This window comes from Pseudophryne corroboree, chromosome 2 (assembly GCF_028390025.1).
Source record: "Pseudophryne corroboree isolate aPseCor3 chromosome 2, aPseCor3.hap2, whole genome shotgun sequence".
In the NCBI taxonomy this organism is placed as follows: Eukaryota; Metazoa; Chordata; class Amphibia; order Anura; family Myobatrachidae; genus Pseudophryne; species Pseudophryne corroboree.
In genome coordinates, this window is record NC_086445.1 from 210,033,924 (window position 1) to 210,051,272 (window position 17,349).

Consider the following 17,349-nt stretch of genomic DNA (forward strand, 5'->3'; position numbering starts at 1 on the left):
ATTGAAAATATAAGTCAGAAATGATTTGCAAAAACGTTTTGGTATAAAGTAATAGCAACCGATTATGAGGAGATCACCTTGCTGGACAGTAAAATAGTGAATATCTGTAATAGAGGAGGGAGGGAAACATAGGGAGAGCTGGAAGCGTAGCATTAGCTGGAGGACACAGGAAGGAAACCAAAAACGTCTGGTATATTGGACCTGCATGACTACTGCAGGGGAGAGGGAGAGCAGGAAAAATTGCAGTAGTATAAAAAGAGTCGGGGGTAACCAGGCGGAGTGTATACCGCCACTCAAACATAACAGCAATAAAAATGTTAACATGTAAAATATGTTGTATTGGCATAGGAGCATAAAAGGGGAGAGGCTAACATACAGCCTATGTATAGTACACGTTAGACATAGCAACGCCCACAAAGCAGCCTCTAAAAACAATATATGGAAGCTAATGGGAGAGTAAACCTGATGTAAATAGAGCTAAAGAAAAAATTCAACATTCAAAATGTAAGTAATACTTACCAAGTATTTCCCTTCCCGGTGGAGGGGAAAAAGGTCTAGGACATCGGAGGACCAAGGTACAGAGACGTTCTTTAATGGTAAAGAAATTAACTCGGAGGAGAGTATCTTTAGGCAAGTCAGACGAAACCGTGCGGGGTCTTGGGAGACAGTGAATATGATCAATCAGGAGTTCTTTGGCATCGGCAGCTGGGAGAAGTTTTCTGAATAAGGCACTAGCATAGGATTCCAATTCAGAATTGGAGACTGAGTCGGGGATGCCTCTAATCTTGATATTATTGCGTGGAGATCTGTCCTCCAAATCCGCTAGTTTTGTCTTAAATTGTTCCAGATCTTGCTGCTGACGATCATATGAGGAGATCAAATCGTTGTGAGAGGCGACAAGTTCCTCCATTTTACATTCTAAGTGGTCAGTCCTGTCACCAATTGCAACTAATTCGGTCTTGACCTCATGGACAGCTGATGTTAGATCTTTAGAAAGTTCTGACTTGAAGGCTGACAGAATTTGGCAAAGGGACTTCACAGTCAGAGGTGCATCCGATTCGCAGTTCACTCCTGAAGCTGAGAAAGTAGACATCAGGACATCTGACACAACAGAGTTTGGGTTGGTGGACTGAGGGGGACTACCCTGTGAGGGAGATATTTGGAGGGTTTTCCGGGGAGGGAAGGAGATTTTGGAGGGAATCGGGTCTGTTTCTTTTGGGAGGCATAACTTGACATAAAAAAGGCTCAAGCAATGTATATGTATATCCTACCGACACAGCAGGAATCCAGTAAAAAAAGAAGAGTAGAAAAAGGTTTACTAAGTCTCAATAGTTACATGTAAGTTAGTCAAACATGAGTGGCAGTGAGAAGGGAAGCGGAGCACTCACATGTTGAGATGAGAGAGAATATAGGAGAGCTCAAGCTTCCTTGTAGCCTTGGCAGGGCAGAGTTATGTATATACCAATGAGGTAGGATGATGTGCAGTGAAAGACTGTGTCAGTTTGCCTTTGAGTACCACAACCAGTGGGGTAGCATGCAGGTAGACTGGGAATGGGGCCCAGTTAGAGACTGTGGTGATCCAGCATACAGGGCAGCTCTGCAGCTATACGTCAGGAGCTTAGCAAGCACTGCAGTCTGAAGATGGCTGCCCCCTCCTGTATCCTGGGCTAGTAAAACACAGCAAGGAAAGCTGCAGTAAGCTGTGGTGGTGAGGGCTAATGGAGAGAGGACCAAGGGGGGTATAGGAGCAGCTGTCAGCTGTTACCTTTCAGCTTCCCAGGCTCCCGTTTCCGCCGTCATGTCCGCGATCTGGCCACAGAGCTCACCGCCGGGCAGCAGTAGAAAATCTAGCTCCCGGCTTCCGGATCAGAGATAGGCCGTGGCTCAGAAAGGCAGTCTCTGACGGTCCCACCTCACGGGGTGAGTGCAGCGGGCTTCTCACCACCATGGGCAGTGACTCAGGTAGTGCAGAGGTGTCCAGAGACCAGGGTTTAAGCACTTTAGGGGTCCGGTGGATGGAGCTCCCTCAGTACACGTCTGCTCAGCTCTGCCGCATGCCCACGCCTGCCTATTAAACTTTTTAACATACATAATGGACAAGCACATACTGTACCCTATGCAACATGTGAGTGGCTATCGAGAATGCACACAAACGCTGTCTTAACTTTCACTTTAACAGGGTTGTCTCCTTCCGTGTCTCACTTGGAGACCACAACCTTAGTGTGAATGAAGGCACTGAGCAGGTTATCGCTGTGTCCACCATCAGGAAGCATGCCAGCTGGAACTCCAACAGTGTGTCTGCTGGGTAAGAGTTTCTCTAACCCAAAAAACTGTACAGTATGTATCTTAGCTTGTTCATAGGCTATATCTATAGCCACATGGTAATTAGTGATTAGCTGATATTTTACACCAAATGCACTGTATAACATTTGCAATTGTATTGTTTTTATTTTATTTTATTTTGAGACACAAACTTCTACAACTCAGCTAAACCCAACACCATATATGAGAAGGTGACACACCATATGCTTTCCAGGATTCTGTGTCACCTAAAGCAGTACATGTACACTGCCTTCTCCTCTCACCCCCCTACCCTGTCACATCGGTAACGTGTCAAGGCTTTTGCTCAGTCACCGTCTGACCCTACTCCTCCTAAGTCAGTCACTGTACAACAGTAAGTAAAGGAAGGAGCATGCAAGGCTCATGTTGCCCTGTGGGCTTTCTGCACTGTGTCAGACTGTCCCAAATAAAATCAGAACAGCTGGCAGGTAAGCCTACTTTTCTGCACAGGGAAGATCCCACTTAGGGGCTCCAAAAACAAAAGTACAGTACAGTACTGTAGTCACTACCTCTGAAAAATAATCCAGCATTACACAGAATATTCTGTTACCACAGAGAGGGATGATCAGAACCTGCAAAAGAAAATTCGGAAAGGACCTATTGCCGGTCACTTGACTTTAAAATATTTGATAACATTGTATTTAGAGTTCAAAATTTGCAAAGCAATACATCAGCATCTCAAACTAGTGCTACTCTAATTACATTCCAGAGCTGTCCTTCTGACTTTTGGGCAATTTCAGAATTCCCTGCCTTTATATAACACAAATCACCTGTCCTTCAAGTCAAATAATGCATAGTTTAATATGATATGTACATAGATCACATGATTAATAACAAGTCATATAATGTATGGTAATAAACAACTTTAAATGTAAAAAAATTCATTTTTTGATTGATGTTTTATTTTGAGATGTAACTGATGAGCACAACTTTATCAGTGACTATTCACTACTGGCATCTAATATATTTCTGCACAGTGAATAATCCAAGACACTCTGCTGGTCATGAGAACTGTCTCTTGAATTGAAAGTATCTTTGCTGGTATTGCTGTGTATATAGGGCCCAATTCAGACCTGATCGTAGGTGTGCTAAATTTAGCACATCTATGGTCAGTCACACAGATGTGCGGGGGGACGCCCAGCACAGGGCTAGTCCGCCCCGCATGTCAGGCCCGAACCCCCCACACACAAGTACAAAAGCATTGCACACCGGCGATGCTTTTGTACTTGAAGAGTAGCTCCCTACCAGCGCAACTCCTGCGTGCTGGCAGGGAGCTACTCGTCGCTGTGAGGGTTGCAGCGGCTGCGTGTGATGTCACGCAGCCGCCGCGGCCCGTCCCCCCGCACGGTCCGTGCACGCCTGCATTGCCCGGACCGCGCCCCTAAAACAGCAGCCAAATGCCGCCGGACCGCCCTCTCCCGCCCAGCGAAAGCCTCTGCCTGTCAATCAGGCAGAGGCGATCGCAGGGCTGAGACGGCCGTCGGCTGTCTGGCACGTGCCAGCGCAGTTCAGACCTGATCGGCTGCTATGCGAAAACGGACAGCACTGATCAGGTCTGAATTAGGCCCAAGTTTTAATGATGAACTATTATATGAATATCAGGAGAGGTGGGTGCAAAGTTCCTGAGCTGAGGCCTGCCTGTGGACCCGAGTGGCGTAACCATACCTCCTTCAGTGGCTCACAGCTTCTGCAGATGCCCGGGTATTCACCATTGGGGTGATTACCCTAACACTTGGCCACGCTCCCACAGTTCCATAATCCAATACATTTCTTGACAGCCCTGATAATTATACTATTATTATTAAGTGACAAAATACTTACAGAATTAATAATAAAGATCATTTTTGAAGGTCTTTCAGGGTTTCAGGAATAATCTTGATTCTTCTTATGTATTCCTTGGCAGGTATGATGTTGCCATCCTCCATCTGGCTGCCAGCGCCACCTTGAACAACTATGTAAAACTGGCTGCCCTGCCCGCAGATGGCTCTGTTCTGGCTAACAATTATGCCTGTACCATCACAGGATGGGGAAGAACTACCAGTATGTTTTATTGTGATTGATGGAATGTCCTAATACATATAGTCTTGACAGCTCAGTAAAAAAAAAAACCTAAAGTCCAGTAAATATTCACAACTTTCTAAAATTATTTACTAATATACTACACAGATAGGGCTATATTTACTAAAAGTGATGTTGCCCATAGCAACCAATCAGTTCTTTCTATCATTTTTTAGGATGTATTAGAGAAATGATAGACAGAATCTGATTGGTTGCTATGGGCAACATCACCACTTTTCATTTTTAGAAGATTTAGTAAATTTACCCCATACTGTAGTATAGTATTTAGTATCTAGTATAGTGCCGTCCAATATTATTGATGCACTACAAACTTAGAGACCCTTTCCTACCTTATTCTCCTGTTTCCCTAGATGGCACTGTTACTTTCATTTTTGGAGACACGCTTATAATAACCTAATAAGCAGCGGGATGTTATAGAGTCTGAAATTGCCAGAGGTGCGGGATGCTGGCCAAGCTTGGATATTTTCTTTAAAGAGGCACTTACAAGGCACAACCATGCCTTGTAAGTGATTGCCCCTTTAAAAAAATGTCCAAGATTAGCCAGCAACCCGCACCTTCAGCGATCTCGGACTCCATTACATCCTGCCAAATGTGTCAGTAAGAATGGCTGCCTGTCAACCTACTTTTATAGTGTTGTCAGTAGAAAACAATGGCCATGGTGGTCATCCCAGGCCTCCTCAAGGTTTCCCTTTAGGCTCAGGCATCTGATTAATTGCCAAATGTAACAGGCCTGTGATGCTCTTCACAGAGTGGTGCTGTCACAGCTGTCAGGGGAAGGAAGAGAAATGGAGACAGTACATACTGCTGTGATCAGTCATTCATAACACGACCGCACTCTCTCTTTGTATATCATTACCCATATCCTGATATGTTACTGATATTACTATAAACACAGCTAGTGTATTACAGTATCTAGCATTACTCTTCTTACATATAATATTGAGCAAACCTACAACTGCTAACATGTTGACATTACTACTGTTACATATTACTGCCTAATACTGTGGGCAGATAATTGATATCACTGTATTACTGGTAGCATGAATATTCTAGCTGATCACTTTATAGGGCAATGCTGGCAATATGGAATGTTTACAAAAACGGCTGTATAAGGCAGTATACAGACCCATAGCCTTCCACCAGCCCATGACTGGTGCCAAATATAAATAATATTGTATAACACTTCAAAGATTAATAGAATTTGTTTTCATTGTATTCTACAGCCGGTGGATCTCTGCCATCCATCCTCCAACAGGCCCCTCTGCCCGTGGTGGCCCACGCAACTTGCTCTACTAGCTCCTACTGGGGCAGCACTGTCAAGACCACTATGGTTTGTGCTGGTGGTAATGGAGTCCAGGCTGGATGCAATGTAAGCTACATCATTTTTGCTGATTCTTAGAGTGTCATTTGATTATTTCTGCACTTAAACGAACCCTAGTGCATAAGCTTTTAAATCAGAGAGAAAGGAGCCTATTTATCAAATAATATTTGTTGGTGTTTTCTGGGAGTACCTATAAACATTAAGGACCATAGTGGGTGCTGCCAGGCTGTCGGGCTTACCAAGCTCCAGAACAGCATTAACCCATTGTAGCCTGTGAGCTATATTTGCAGAATTTATTATTCTCATACATGCACCTCCGCACGTCAGGTGCAAATTCTTTACTTCTACTGATCGCCGTGACAGACTCCTACCGCAGCCCCTGTCCCAGCGACTCAGTGATAATACATTCAGACAAATAATGATTCCTTATTGCAGCCAATTGTGGTGATAAGGAATCATTAATATCAGTGGCAGACTGCATATAATAATAAATATGCCGCAAAGTCATTTTACAATAGAAACTGTAGCTTAATGGACTTTTGCATGCACAACTTAGATATCACGTTTAATTACAAACCATTCCTAGTCTTTATATGACATTAAAATATAGCAATATTTTTATTTGCGCAAGTAATCTTAATGAGAGAACCTTTGTGACAAAACAGTCAATTGTGTGCTCACAATGTTCTTACACAGAGCATAGGAGAAAATTCTTATAAAGGTTTCTTTTCCCGTCACAGTTAACCGTACAGAAAATGGGGGAATGCTCACATGTGTGCTTACATCAGATGGAATATGGATAAACACATCAAGGTTTCTTTTACCGATCCTCCCTGATTCCTTCAGATAATTCCTCGTGACTTCCCCAGTGGGGCCACAGAAAGTAAAACAGAAGGAAGTGGTTAATAAAAGGATTTCTTAAAAAGGTATTCACCTGTTAAGGGTACCCTTAGTTAACAGGGTGGTGATGCAAAGGTAGGTATGTATGGGACCACCCATATAGTGACATCGGATAGAAAAAAGGCAGCTTACATGGGGGCTTACATGTAAACAAATATTGAATCACACATAAAGGTATCTTTCTTTAAAGGTTCAAATCTCACATGGGATAATCTGAAATGCTCACTTTAACCGCTTACATCAACGGAGATGGTTCAAGCTCATAAAGGTTTCTTTTCCCAGTACCAGATGGGTTCAGATAGTACCATAAAAAATGTTCTGGAATCCACGTGATAAAAACAGTTCTTTACATTTATTCCAGAAAAAAATAAAAAGTACAAATAACACAATAAAAGTACGAAGGACCTCTGGGTTTAGATGCCAGATGGAATTGCTGGCCAGCAATCTGGCATCTGGCATCTAAACCCAGAGGTCCTTCGTACTTTTATTGTGTTATTTGTACTTTTTATTTTTTTCTGGAATAAATGTAAAGAACTGTTTTTATCACGTGGATTCCAGAACATTTTTTATGGTACTATCTGAACCCATCTGGTACTGGGAAAGGAAACCTTTATGAGCTTGAACCATCTCCGTTGATGTAAGCGGTTAAAGTGAGCATTTCAGATTATCCCATGTGAGATTTGAACCTTTAAAGAAAGATACCTTTATGTGTGATTCAATATTTGTTTACATGTAAGCCCCCATGTAAGCTGCCTTTTTTCTATCCGATGTCACTATATGGGTGGTCCCATACATACCTACCTTTGCATCACCACCCTGTTAACTAAGGGTACCCTTAACAGGTGAATACCTTTTTAAGAAATCCTTTTATTAACCACTTCCTTCTGTTTTACTTTCTGTGGCCCCACTGGGGAAGTCACGAGGAATTATCTGAAGGAATCAGGGAGGATCGGTAAAAGAAACCTTGATGTGTTTATCCATATTCCATCTGATGTAAGCACACATGTGAGCATTCCCCCATTTTCTGTACGGTTAACTGTGACGGGAAAAGAAACCTTTATAAGAATTTTCTCCTATGCTCTGTGTAAGAACATTGTGAGCACACAATTGACTGTTTTGTCACAAGGGTGACCCCATAAGAACTTTAAGAAACATACACCACCCATAAGGAGGAAGATTGAGGATTCATCCTTTTATATTTTCACATCCAAATGTGTATGATATAGGAACTGAGGCTTTTTTCTTTCTTGTCCCCCCCTTCTTTTCTCCCACGAATTGAACTGACGGAGACGGCTGGAAAATACCTCATCAACACTAGACCTCTTGAGAAGTGAAGCCTCTCTAGAATCACAGGAGAACTTATTATTTATATAATTTATTGTATTGTTACTATACGGCGCGCTACTGTGAGTGTGTACCAAAATTCTATTTGTACGTGTAACCTTTGGAGTGTATTTGGTGATATACTCCTGTCCACACTAACTATAGCTGCACCTAGAGCGCAGGGATTTTCTCCAAACTCCACTTCTTTCTTTAATGAGAGAACCATTGATAAAAAAAAGTATATACCATTGTTAGACTAATACAAATGTAATTAGCTACTGCACTGACGTGTATAGTTATACCTGCTAACTAGCTGCTAAGGTTACATGCGTGGGTTTGACTGCAGCAACTGTCACTCATAAGAGTGCATGGCATATTTAGGCCCATTATTGTATGGGCCCGGCACACCATCAGAAAGCAATAGCAGTCTAACATGCTGGGCTACATTTATTTACAGGTGATTGATACTTATTCAGAAATGTAACTTTTGTGTTTTTGTAGGGAGATTCTGGTGGACCTCTGAACTGTGCAGTTGGTGATGTTTACGAGGTTCATGGTATTGCTAGCTTCGTGTCCTCCCTTGGATGCAATGCTTACCTAAAGCCCACAGTGTTCACCAGAGTGTCAGCTTACATCTCCTGGATCAACAATGTAAGAGGGGTTTTGTTTTTTAAATTATACATATAATGTGTATATTTCAAAGACTTAACATTTTTACAAAACAAGTCAAACAATACATATTTTTTTTATATTTATTACTTTCTTCTGATACAGTATAAGCTGGTTCTCGTCCTACCTCTTTCATTTACATCTTCCTTTGCATTACTGTTCTCCTGCTCCTTTCTGTTATATGGCTTGTAGGAATAGTACTAACACCCGCCTAGTCAGTAAGCTCACACGAGCAGGGCCCTCCATCCTCTTGGTCCTCACCCTGTACTGTCCTTGTCTCCAATATTCCGACTCCCAGTCAGCAACTCTGATCCTTTCTGTCAGTACATCTCACAGTGCCACTGAGTGCTACTGATAATAACTGTTCTGCCTTTCACTAATGTCTTCTTGACAAGGGGGGTCATTCCGAGTTGTTCGCTCGTTGCCGATTTTCGCAACAGAGTGATTAAGGCAAAAATGCGCATGCGCATGGTACGCAGTGCGCATGCGCTAAGTATTTTAGCACAAAACTTAGTAGATTTACTTACGTCCAAACAAAGAATTTTCATTGTTGAAGTGATCGGAGTGTGATTGACAGGAAGTGTGTGTTTCTGGGCGGAAACTGACCGTTTTCTGGGAGTGTGCGGAAAAACGCAGGCGTGCCAAGATAAAACGCGGGAGTGTCTGGAAAAACGGGGGAGTGGCTGGCCGAACGCAGGGCGTGTTTGTGACATCAAACCAGGAACGAAACGGGCTGAGCTGATCGCAGTGTAGGAGTAAGTCTCGAGCTACTCAGAAACTGCTAAGAATTATTTATTCGCAATTCTGCTAATCTTTCGTTCGCTATTCTGCTAAGCTAAGATACACTCCCAGAGGGCGGCGGCCTAGCGTGTGCAATGCTGCTAAAAGCAGCTAGCGAGCGAACAACTCGGAATGAGGGCCTAGGTTCTAGGCCTACAGCATAACCACCTCTACTTTACAATAATCCAAAGAGATGTGATGGTCTGAAGAATGGTGTTTATTATATAATAGAGGAAATTCTGAAATGCAATTACAACATGCATACAACATGTATTTAAATATGCAAGATGTAGAAACACGAACAAACTACTATATGCAAACAGAGCCGGCCTTAGGCATAGGCAAACTAGGCAAATGCCTATGGCATTTGGTATGCTTAGGGTCACCAGCAGCTTCTGCTGATTAAAATGATATGCGGCATGCCTATATTCTGTGTGTGACTGCGGCTGTATCTGCATACGAAATGCTACGTTGCAGTGTATTCCTAGAAATCAATGTAATGTAGCATTTCGTATGCAGATACAGCCACAGTCGCACACAGAATATAGGCATGCTGTATATCATTTTAATCAGCAGAAGCTGCTTGTGCAGCCTAGCCACATAGTAATGTAAATAAGATGCATTTTCATAAACAAAAGGCGCACGACGTTAGCAGAGCTGCCAGCTGACTCATGCCAGGCATCTCCTGCAGAACTAGCGGCGGTGCTAGGGGGCACCAGCCAAAATCTTGCCTAGGGCATCATATTGGTTAGGGCCGGCTCTGTATGCAAACAAAATGAAATTACACATGCAAAGGATTGGCTACAGTGTAAAATAATACAGCTGACATACATAACTGACTGTCAGCAGATCTATAATGGCAGATTTAGGGGTGAGAAACTCAGCACCAGATGCTATGCTGAGGAGAGCAAACATGTCAATATCTGGCTGACCATGGAGTCTATTCATGAAGTAGTGAAAATTGTCGAGAAGTGAGCCAGGGGAGAAGTTGCCCATGGCGACAAATCATCATTGAAGTAACATTTATAATTTACATTCTAAAAAATTATACAGAGCAGCTGATTAGTTGCCATGGGCAACTTCTCCACTCTTTTCACTTCTTCATGAATAGACCCCCATGTAAGAAGTGAAATGGCTGCCTCCAGTATACTCAGAATACACTGAGAACCTTGCTAAGGTGGCCCGTGAGGTTCACAATTAAGTGACTTCTGTGCTGACCACTAGATGGGGCTGATAATATAAATGACTCTAAAACACAGAAATAGGATGTATACTGTATAACAAACATATGCTGAAGGCATGACAATAGCATACCTCCCAACATCCAAAGGTCTGCAGGCGGGACACTTTGCGCACCGCCAAAAAAGGGCGAGGCCTGTTGGTAAGGGAGAATGGATTCACGTGAACGATGCGCTTGCGAGCTACGCCTCCCATTTTTGTCATAGTGGGGGCATGGCCAGCGCTCTGTGAGCTGCTGGCCATGTCCCCAGTCCTTCTGGCTCACTGGAATAGATGCTGTGCGCATGAGCACTGTGTCTATTCAGCGCTGCTCTGAACTAAGCAGAGCAGCGAGTGATATGGAACCTCCCAACTGCCCCCCCCCCCCCTCACACCACCACCACCACCACCACCACTACCACGGGACACTGTGGCCAACGGGAGGGACAGCAGGACAGAGCAAAAAAGTGACTGTCCCGCGAAAATCGGGACAGTTGGAAGGTATGCAATAGCTGTCACTCATTTTTCTATATAATCATCTCGCTCTTTGGTATCTGCCATTGTACTGTCCATTAGAACCTTTTCACATGGTGTTGTTTGTTTCTACTATTGTAATTCTCCATGTATGCTCCTACAACCACTTGGTGGCACCATATAAATAAAACTTAATAGTGGGTCCAGCAACATCTTAAACATGGATAATAATCACTCCTACTGGTAATAAACTACCTTTCCCATGATGTTCCAGAAAGATTTTTCAGCAAAAAGGATATGTCAATTAAAACTTTGTTCTTCACTACTATAGTACATTACATAGAAATTTATTACATGCGTGTTTTTTGCTTTTTTTCAGAACATCTAAATGGATTAAACAAAGACAACTGGATCATGACTGATGAAATATTTGGAATGGATTGGTTTAATATCACTTTAATTATGTTTCTGTGGAAATCCTATTAAAAAACTATTTTTCACATACATTATTTTACTGCAGTTCTTTCTATTTATGGACAAAATGTAAAGGGTAGAAAGAAATTAAAATGATAGAAAGAATCAACAACTGAGCGAAATATCCCCTCACCTGCTATGGTATTGGCCCCGCAGCCAAAAGGTGTGGCTTTGTTGATACAAGCCCAACATTCACCATGCTCATTTTCTTCATGAAATCCACTGGTGTTGACAACCTTTCCTAACAGGAATTACGGGGACCCACCTAAGTATTCCCTGGTAGCTTTGATGGGCAGTCCAAGGCTATCAGTGCAATAAATTAGGTCAATTACATCTTGTATATTGCTGGTTGTGATATTATATACAGTAGATTGAATGGGCTTGTATTAGGCATACAAACAAGATTATTACCCAAAGGCATCAGTAGAGGAAAACAATTCCACAGCTGACATAAATTAATTAATATTAAAGTAATGTCCACTTCATATTGTTCGTTGTCATACTGTAGATGCAATGCCTCCATCAGTTGAAGTAAAATCATATAGGGGTCCAACAGAGGGGCTCTCCCATCATGGATTTATTGTCTCTGAAAGTAACTAAGCTGGACTTGCTTTCCCCATATATTGTAATGCATGTAACAGATGGCGTTCTATAGCCAAGGTCAGAGGTTCTGAAATGCGGTAAACAAGACACCCCAATGGTCTAGGTTTCAAGTATATCCATGGGGGTGTAGTATGGCTGACCGGCGGTCTCCTCACCGCCGGTCAGCTTACCGACGTCGGGATCCCGGCAGCATACTGATTAAGCTAAATATTTATCGTGTATATAACCCTTTATGAGGTCTAAGAACACTGTACGCTATCTACGTAAGAAGTACCGTAAGGGTACGCAAGTTGCGTATCGATCGCTTAGCCGTGATCGAGACGCTCAGGCGTCACGTTCACTCACGGCCAAGTAATCGCAGGCAGGCAGACTATTGGCTGTTGACTTATCGTAATGATTCGCTATAGCGTAGCAGCGCTAGGGACCACGAGGAGATCACCAGCGATGCAGACGCTCACAACGTTAAACCTTTATATCTATACCTTTAGCAATGAAATACACAGCAAACCTTAATGTAGAGACAAAGTGTAAGTGCAACCTTGTGTAACCTGATTAACTACAAAGCTGCTTGAGTGTCACCGATGCTCAGGGAGTACTTAACACTATAAAGAATACACAGATACCTGGGCTTAGGGTCCGAAACCTATTATGTGTATTATGACTATTATACTTGCAAAAGGAATCACAGTACAAAGCATACACTACAATATAACATAAACCAACTAACCAGATAACTACACAGGAAATACAATACAATACAATTCAAGTCTAATCAAGGAAAAATACGAGAGAAAGAGAAGAGAGGGAGAGAGAGAAATGGCTCACAGTAAGAAAATATGATTACGGAGAGAACTTACGCACAAGGGGAACGATCGCATGCGCCTCGATATCCAGCTCCCGATTATCAGCAATGAGAACCGTTGAAGAGAGTGAAGTTGGATATGGTCGGCCTGCTATTTATGCCCCACACACAATACAATTCAATGGTCCCTACAATCTCATTGTTCATTGGACACAGGAATTCGGCTTCGCATTATAACAAAAGGTCATAGGTTGATTCAAACAGGTGGGCTGTGACTATTTCCAACTGCTCAGGTGGGAGGGAAACTGGGTTTCCCGCCGCATGGGTAATAAAGTGCAAATAAAGTAAATGTTCAAAAACTTCTTATGTCCATAACTATTCGCACGAGCGATTGATCTGCTTCAAACCAACACCGGAATATTTCTAATTAAATATTCTTCCGATGGATACTAAACACCACAGTATTACTCCTATCTGACCCTTCGTATCAAACAAAGAGGGATTCCTCTGTTCATAAACATTCTATATTAACCAAACTTTCAGAATCTATCAAAGGGACCATGATCTATAAAATACATTATTTGTGAAAATGTGTAACGATTGAGTCGCACGCTACGACTACACAAACTTTACCGTAAATACGCATACCGTGCACCAGCGGGTGCACGCAACAGCGGGTATGCGCCTTCACGGGAGAGCGCACGCATGCGCAGCGTGGACCAGTGTGAGGTGCAAATATGGCAGTGTGTATAGAGATATTTTTCTGACTTTGACAGTCCACCCTTTGGCAGTCAATAATAACTGCCACCTTCTAAAACATTTCAAAAGGAGAAAAATATATGTCAGGGGTTAATTCATTTCCATGGTTGGGTGAGGGAGGAGAGAGGAGTAGGTGTGAAGAGGGTATGACCTAGTGTGATAGCAGAAGCATGTGTGTATGAGTCCATGTTTGGGGGGTCATGTATCATCGTGCCGTACGTGTTGTAAATCAAGCTTCGAGGTATTGCGAAGTATACATTTGAATTCCTTCTTATCCCGTGGTACAGGTCTGTGGATGGGCTGTCAAACTTTACCGAGCTCTTTTCGGATTTTGAACAAAATGGGGAGCACATTTTAGTTGATGATACATGAATGGGGGAATATGTGATTGCTGATATCTGTGCCTGTATTCCCTATACTATGTGTGTCATTACCTGAGGGTTGTAGAAATGAAGAAAAGACATAATTACGGTAAATGCGGTGGTATTCTATGTCAGGTTAATGTACATCTGTCGGTTGAAGTTTTGTTCGGTATCAGTTGAAAGTCGTCTTCTTTGCGCTGTTTTGCTCATTAAGCGTGAGCAATAAGCTTTGTCAATGCCATTAGATTTACAAAAAATGTTGGGCTAGCGTAATTTTAAGAATTCTAGGGAAACTGGGGATCCATGGCAAAGTTCATCAAGTGTCCATATCTCAAGTGGTCAAAACTTCTTCTTTGGTCTATCCGTTGTCTGTATAGCGTCTCATCAACTTCCTCGTCCAAGGGGGTCTTGTTATCTTGGAGAAAAACCAGAAAAACAGGTGAAAGAAACGGACCGTAGAAATCGCATTTTCATCACATCATTGTTTCTATCGTTGGGTCGTAAATCAAATCCAGGTTAATTACAGTTTCCTCACTCCTCAAACTCATCACTCTGGTACTTTGTTTGCACCTCATTAAAGCCTGCCCGCATCTAAATATCAATCCAATCGATATAACGACACCTAAGATACATAGTAGAAACTTCCCAACATCCATTATGACTCCTTGAGCCCAGTCTCCTAAACCAGAGAACCAATTTCGCGGGTTCAACCATGACACCCAACCAGTCAGCTCATTACCTACAGCAGCAAGAGTGAGATTGTGTTTTCGGCGAAATTCCCACTTTAATTGGAGAATATCGTCCATCTTTTGGTCTATGACCTCTACCGGATCCTCGGTGCTATTTGTGATATACGTGCAACACTTCACGCCGTACTGTGTTGCCAATGTAACACAATATCCGCCTGTCACTGCTGTGAGGTAATTAAGAACCATTCTATGCTGTACCAGTTCTGTTTTATAAGCTTGAAGTTCTCTTCCAGTGTATCTAAACGTGTCATCATACATTTCAGTGATATTATCTAACAAATTGGCGAGTGCGGAAATGTATCTATAATTCATCACTCCTCGAGCGGTGCGAGTGAAATCTAACGCCACCAGAACCTGAATCCCGGTGGATTCATGGATCAGATCAGAGGCCGGATGCTCTAACCTTTCTGACAGTTGTCTTTTAACGAGGTGCTCGTAATGAGTGTGAGTATAAGGAGCTTGGGCACCACGGTGTATGTCTTTCATTTTATCATGAGTTACAGTCATTACTTCAGGCAATACTCTTCCAATATAACACAATCCTTCAGAGTTTGGGGCAAGCCACTTGTACGCCTTTCTCCCGCATATGAAATATGCATCATCGGGGAGAACATATGGGACGGAGAAAGACATTACCATATTACACACCTTCCAGGTGAAATCTCCTAGCCCTAATTCTTCCATCTGCTTAATGCACGTATCAGGTTGTACGATATGTGCACAGTATCCTGGTGATACTTCTCCAACTCTAGTAATCCTATTTCCTAAGGTGTATCTATACCGGAAAGATTTTCCTCTACTGGCTATGTGGCGTACAAGCTCTGTATCTGTAGGCATTCTATCTGCTCTATGTGAAAAGGTCATGGTGTGGTTACTCCATGATACTTCCCAATTTCCCGGCTTTCTGGGATTGGAGATGTTAAAACATAATAGGGACCTATCCACGTGGTATTGGTGGAGCTTCAAACTAGGAGGGCTGGAGATATTAAACCTCCGGTCCACCGGTCTCCCACCATTTAACTCAAGTACCTCCCCTATCGTTAAAGGAAATGGTACTAGCCCTGATTTGCTATGACCCTGAGGTACTTGAGAGCATACCCAACAATCTGTTTTGTTTAATACATTACCCACTAAGGAGTGATAATCACTCAATGGATGCCGGTCCATATGGATATTAAAACTGGATTGGCATTTCTTAATGCACCCATCTTCAATGACATTGTTACAGAGCCTACAGATACAATTTTCTTCAGCTAACAATCCGTCACAATTTCTTCTATGGTCAATGCTATCGGATCGTTTTCTGATACTCGCCTTTGCTAGTTGGTTAGGTTGATCTTGGAAAACTACGCCTCCATCTTTATCATCAGAACTCATTCCAGAACCTCTATCGACCTCCATGGTACTCTCGCCGGAACAGACTGCTCTGGTCAACATCATGGTCAACAGGAAAATCCGGATCACAGTCTCTTGGGGCAAGTCCATCTTTGAGGAGGAGACGAAGAAGAATGAGAAGGAGGAAAAATACATTTGAGGGAGAGGGGATGGGAAGTGGAAAAAAAACAATAAAAGGGAGTGGGGAGTCGACAACAGCTCTCGGTCTTCAAGGCTCAGGTGCCGCCTCAGTCCTCCTGGAACAGACACTCCAGTGATACAACCTCTACCGTCTGTTCCTTATCACGGGACTTCTCTGGATCAGCAACCTTCTTGCAGTGGGATGAATGGACCCAAGTCTCTCTCTCAGCAACCTTCAATGCTGTAGTGCTAGTCAATAAGACCTGGTATGGTCCTTCCCATCTGTCAATAAGGCAACCTGAGCGTAGAAAATTTCGTATCATTACATAATCCCCAAGTTCAATGTCATGACAATTACTATCAGGTAGATCAGGAATCACCAACTTTAGATTATCATTTTGATTCCTTAACTGTTTACTCATGTTAATCAAGTACTTTACAGTTACTTCATTGTTACATTTCAAATCATCCTGAGGGTTAATCATGACATGCGGTTGTCGACCAAATAAGATTTCAAAGGGGGACAGATTAAGAGGGGACCTGGGAGTGGTTCTGATACTGTACAATACAATGGGTAAAGCTTCTGGCCATGTCAATCCTGTCTCTGCCATCACTTTACTCAATTTATTTTTAATAGTGCTGTTCACTCTTTCGACCTTCGCACTCGCCTGTGGACGGTACGGAGTGTGCAGCTTGCTATCAATTCCCATCAACTTACACATTCCTTGAAAGACATCACCTGTAAAATGGGTACCCCTATCACTTTCGATTATTCTAGGGATACCATATCTACATACAAATTCCTGCACAATTTTCTTAGCTGTAAACATAGCGGTATTTGTAGCTGCAGGAAATGCTTCGACCCAATTCGAGAAAACATCTATACAAACAAGTACATATTTCAAATTCCGACAAGGGGGTAATTGAATGAAGTCAATTTGTATTACCTGGAAAGGGCCGCCGGCAGGTGGGATATGGGAT

The 17,349-nt window shown here is 42.6% G+C and overlaps 1 protein-coding gene across 1 annotated transcript in view; it reads left to right on the top strand.

Annotated features, from left to right (window-relative positions):
- The window catches only part of LOC135050651 (chymotrypsin-like elastase family member 1), a gene marked incomplete at its 3' end in the record, with an annotated part of 35,035 nt that extends 20,002 nt beyond the window's left edge, over positions 1-15,033 (top strand). Inside the window, exons 4-8 of the mRNA XM_063957078.1 lie at positions 2,180-2,305; positions 4,244-4,380; positions 5,643-5,788; positions 8,465-8,614; positions 15,025-15,033. Coding sequence (XP_063813148.1) covers positions 2,180-2,305; positions 4,244-4,380; positions 5,643-5,788; positions 8,465-8,614; positions 15,025-15,033 — 568 coding nt within the window. The remainder of the gene's footprint in view (positions 1-2,179; positions 2,306-4,243; positions 4,381-5,642; positions 5,789-8,464; positions 8,615-15,024) is intronic.
- Between the last annotated feature and the right edge of the window lie 2,316 nt (positions 15,034-17,349).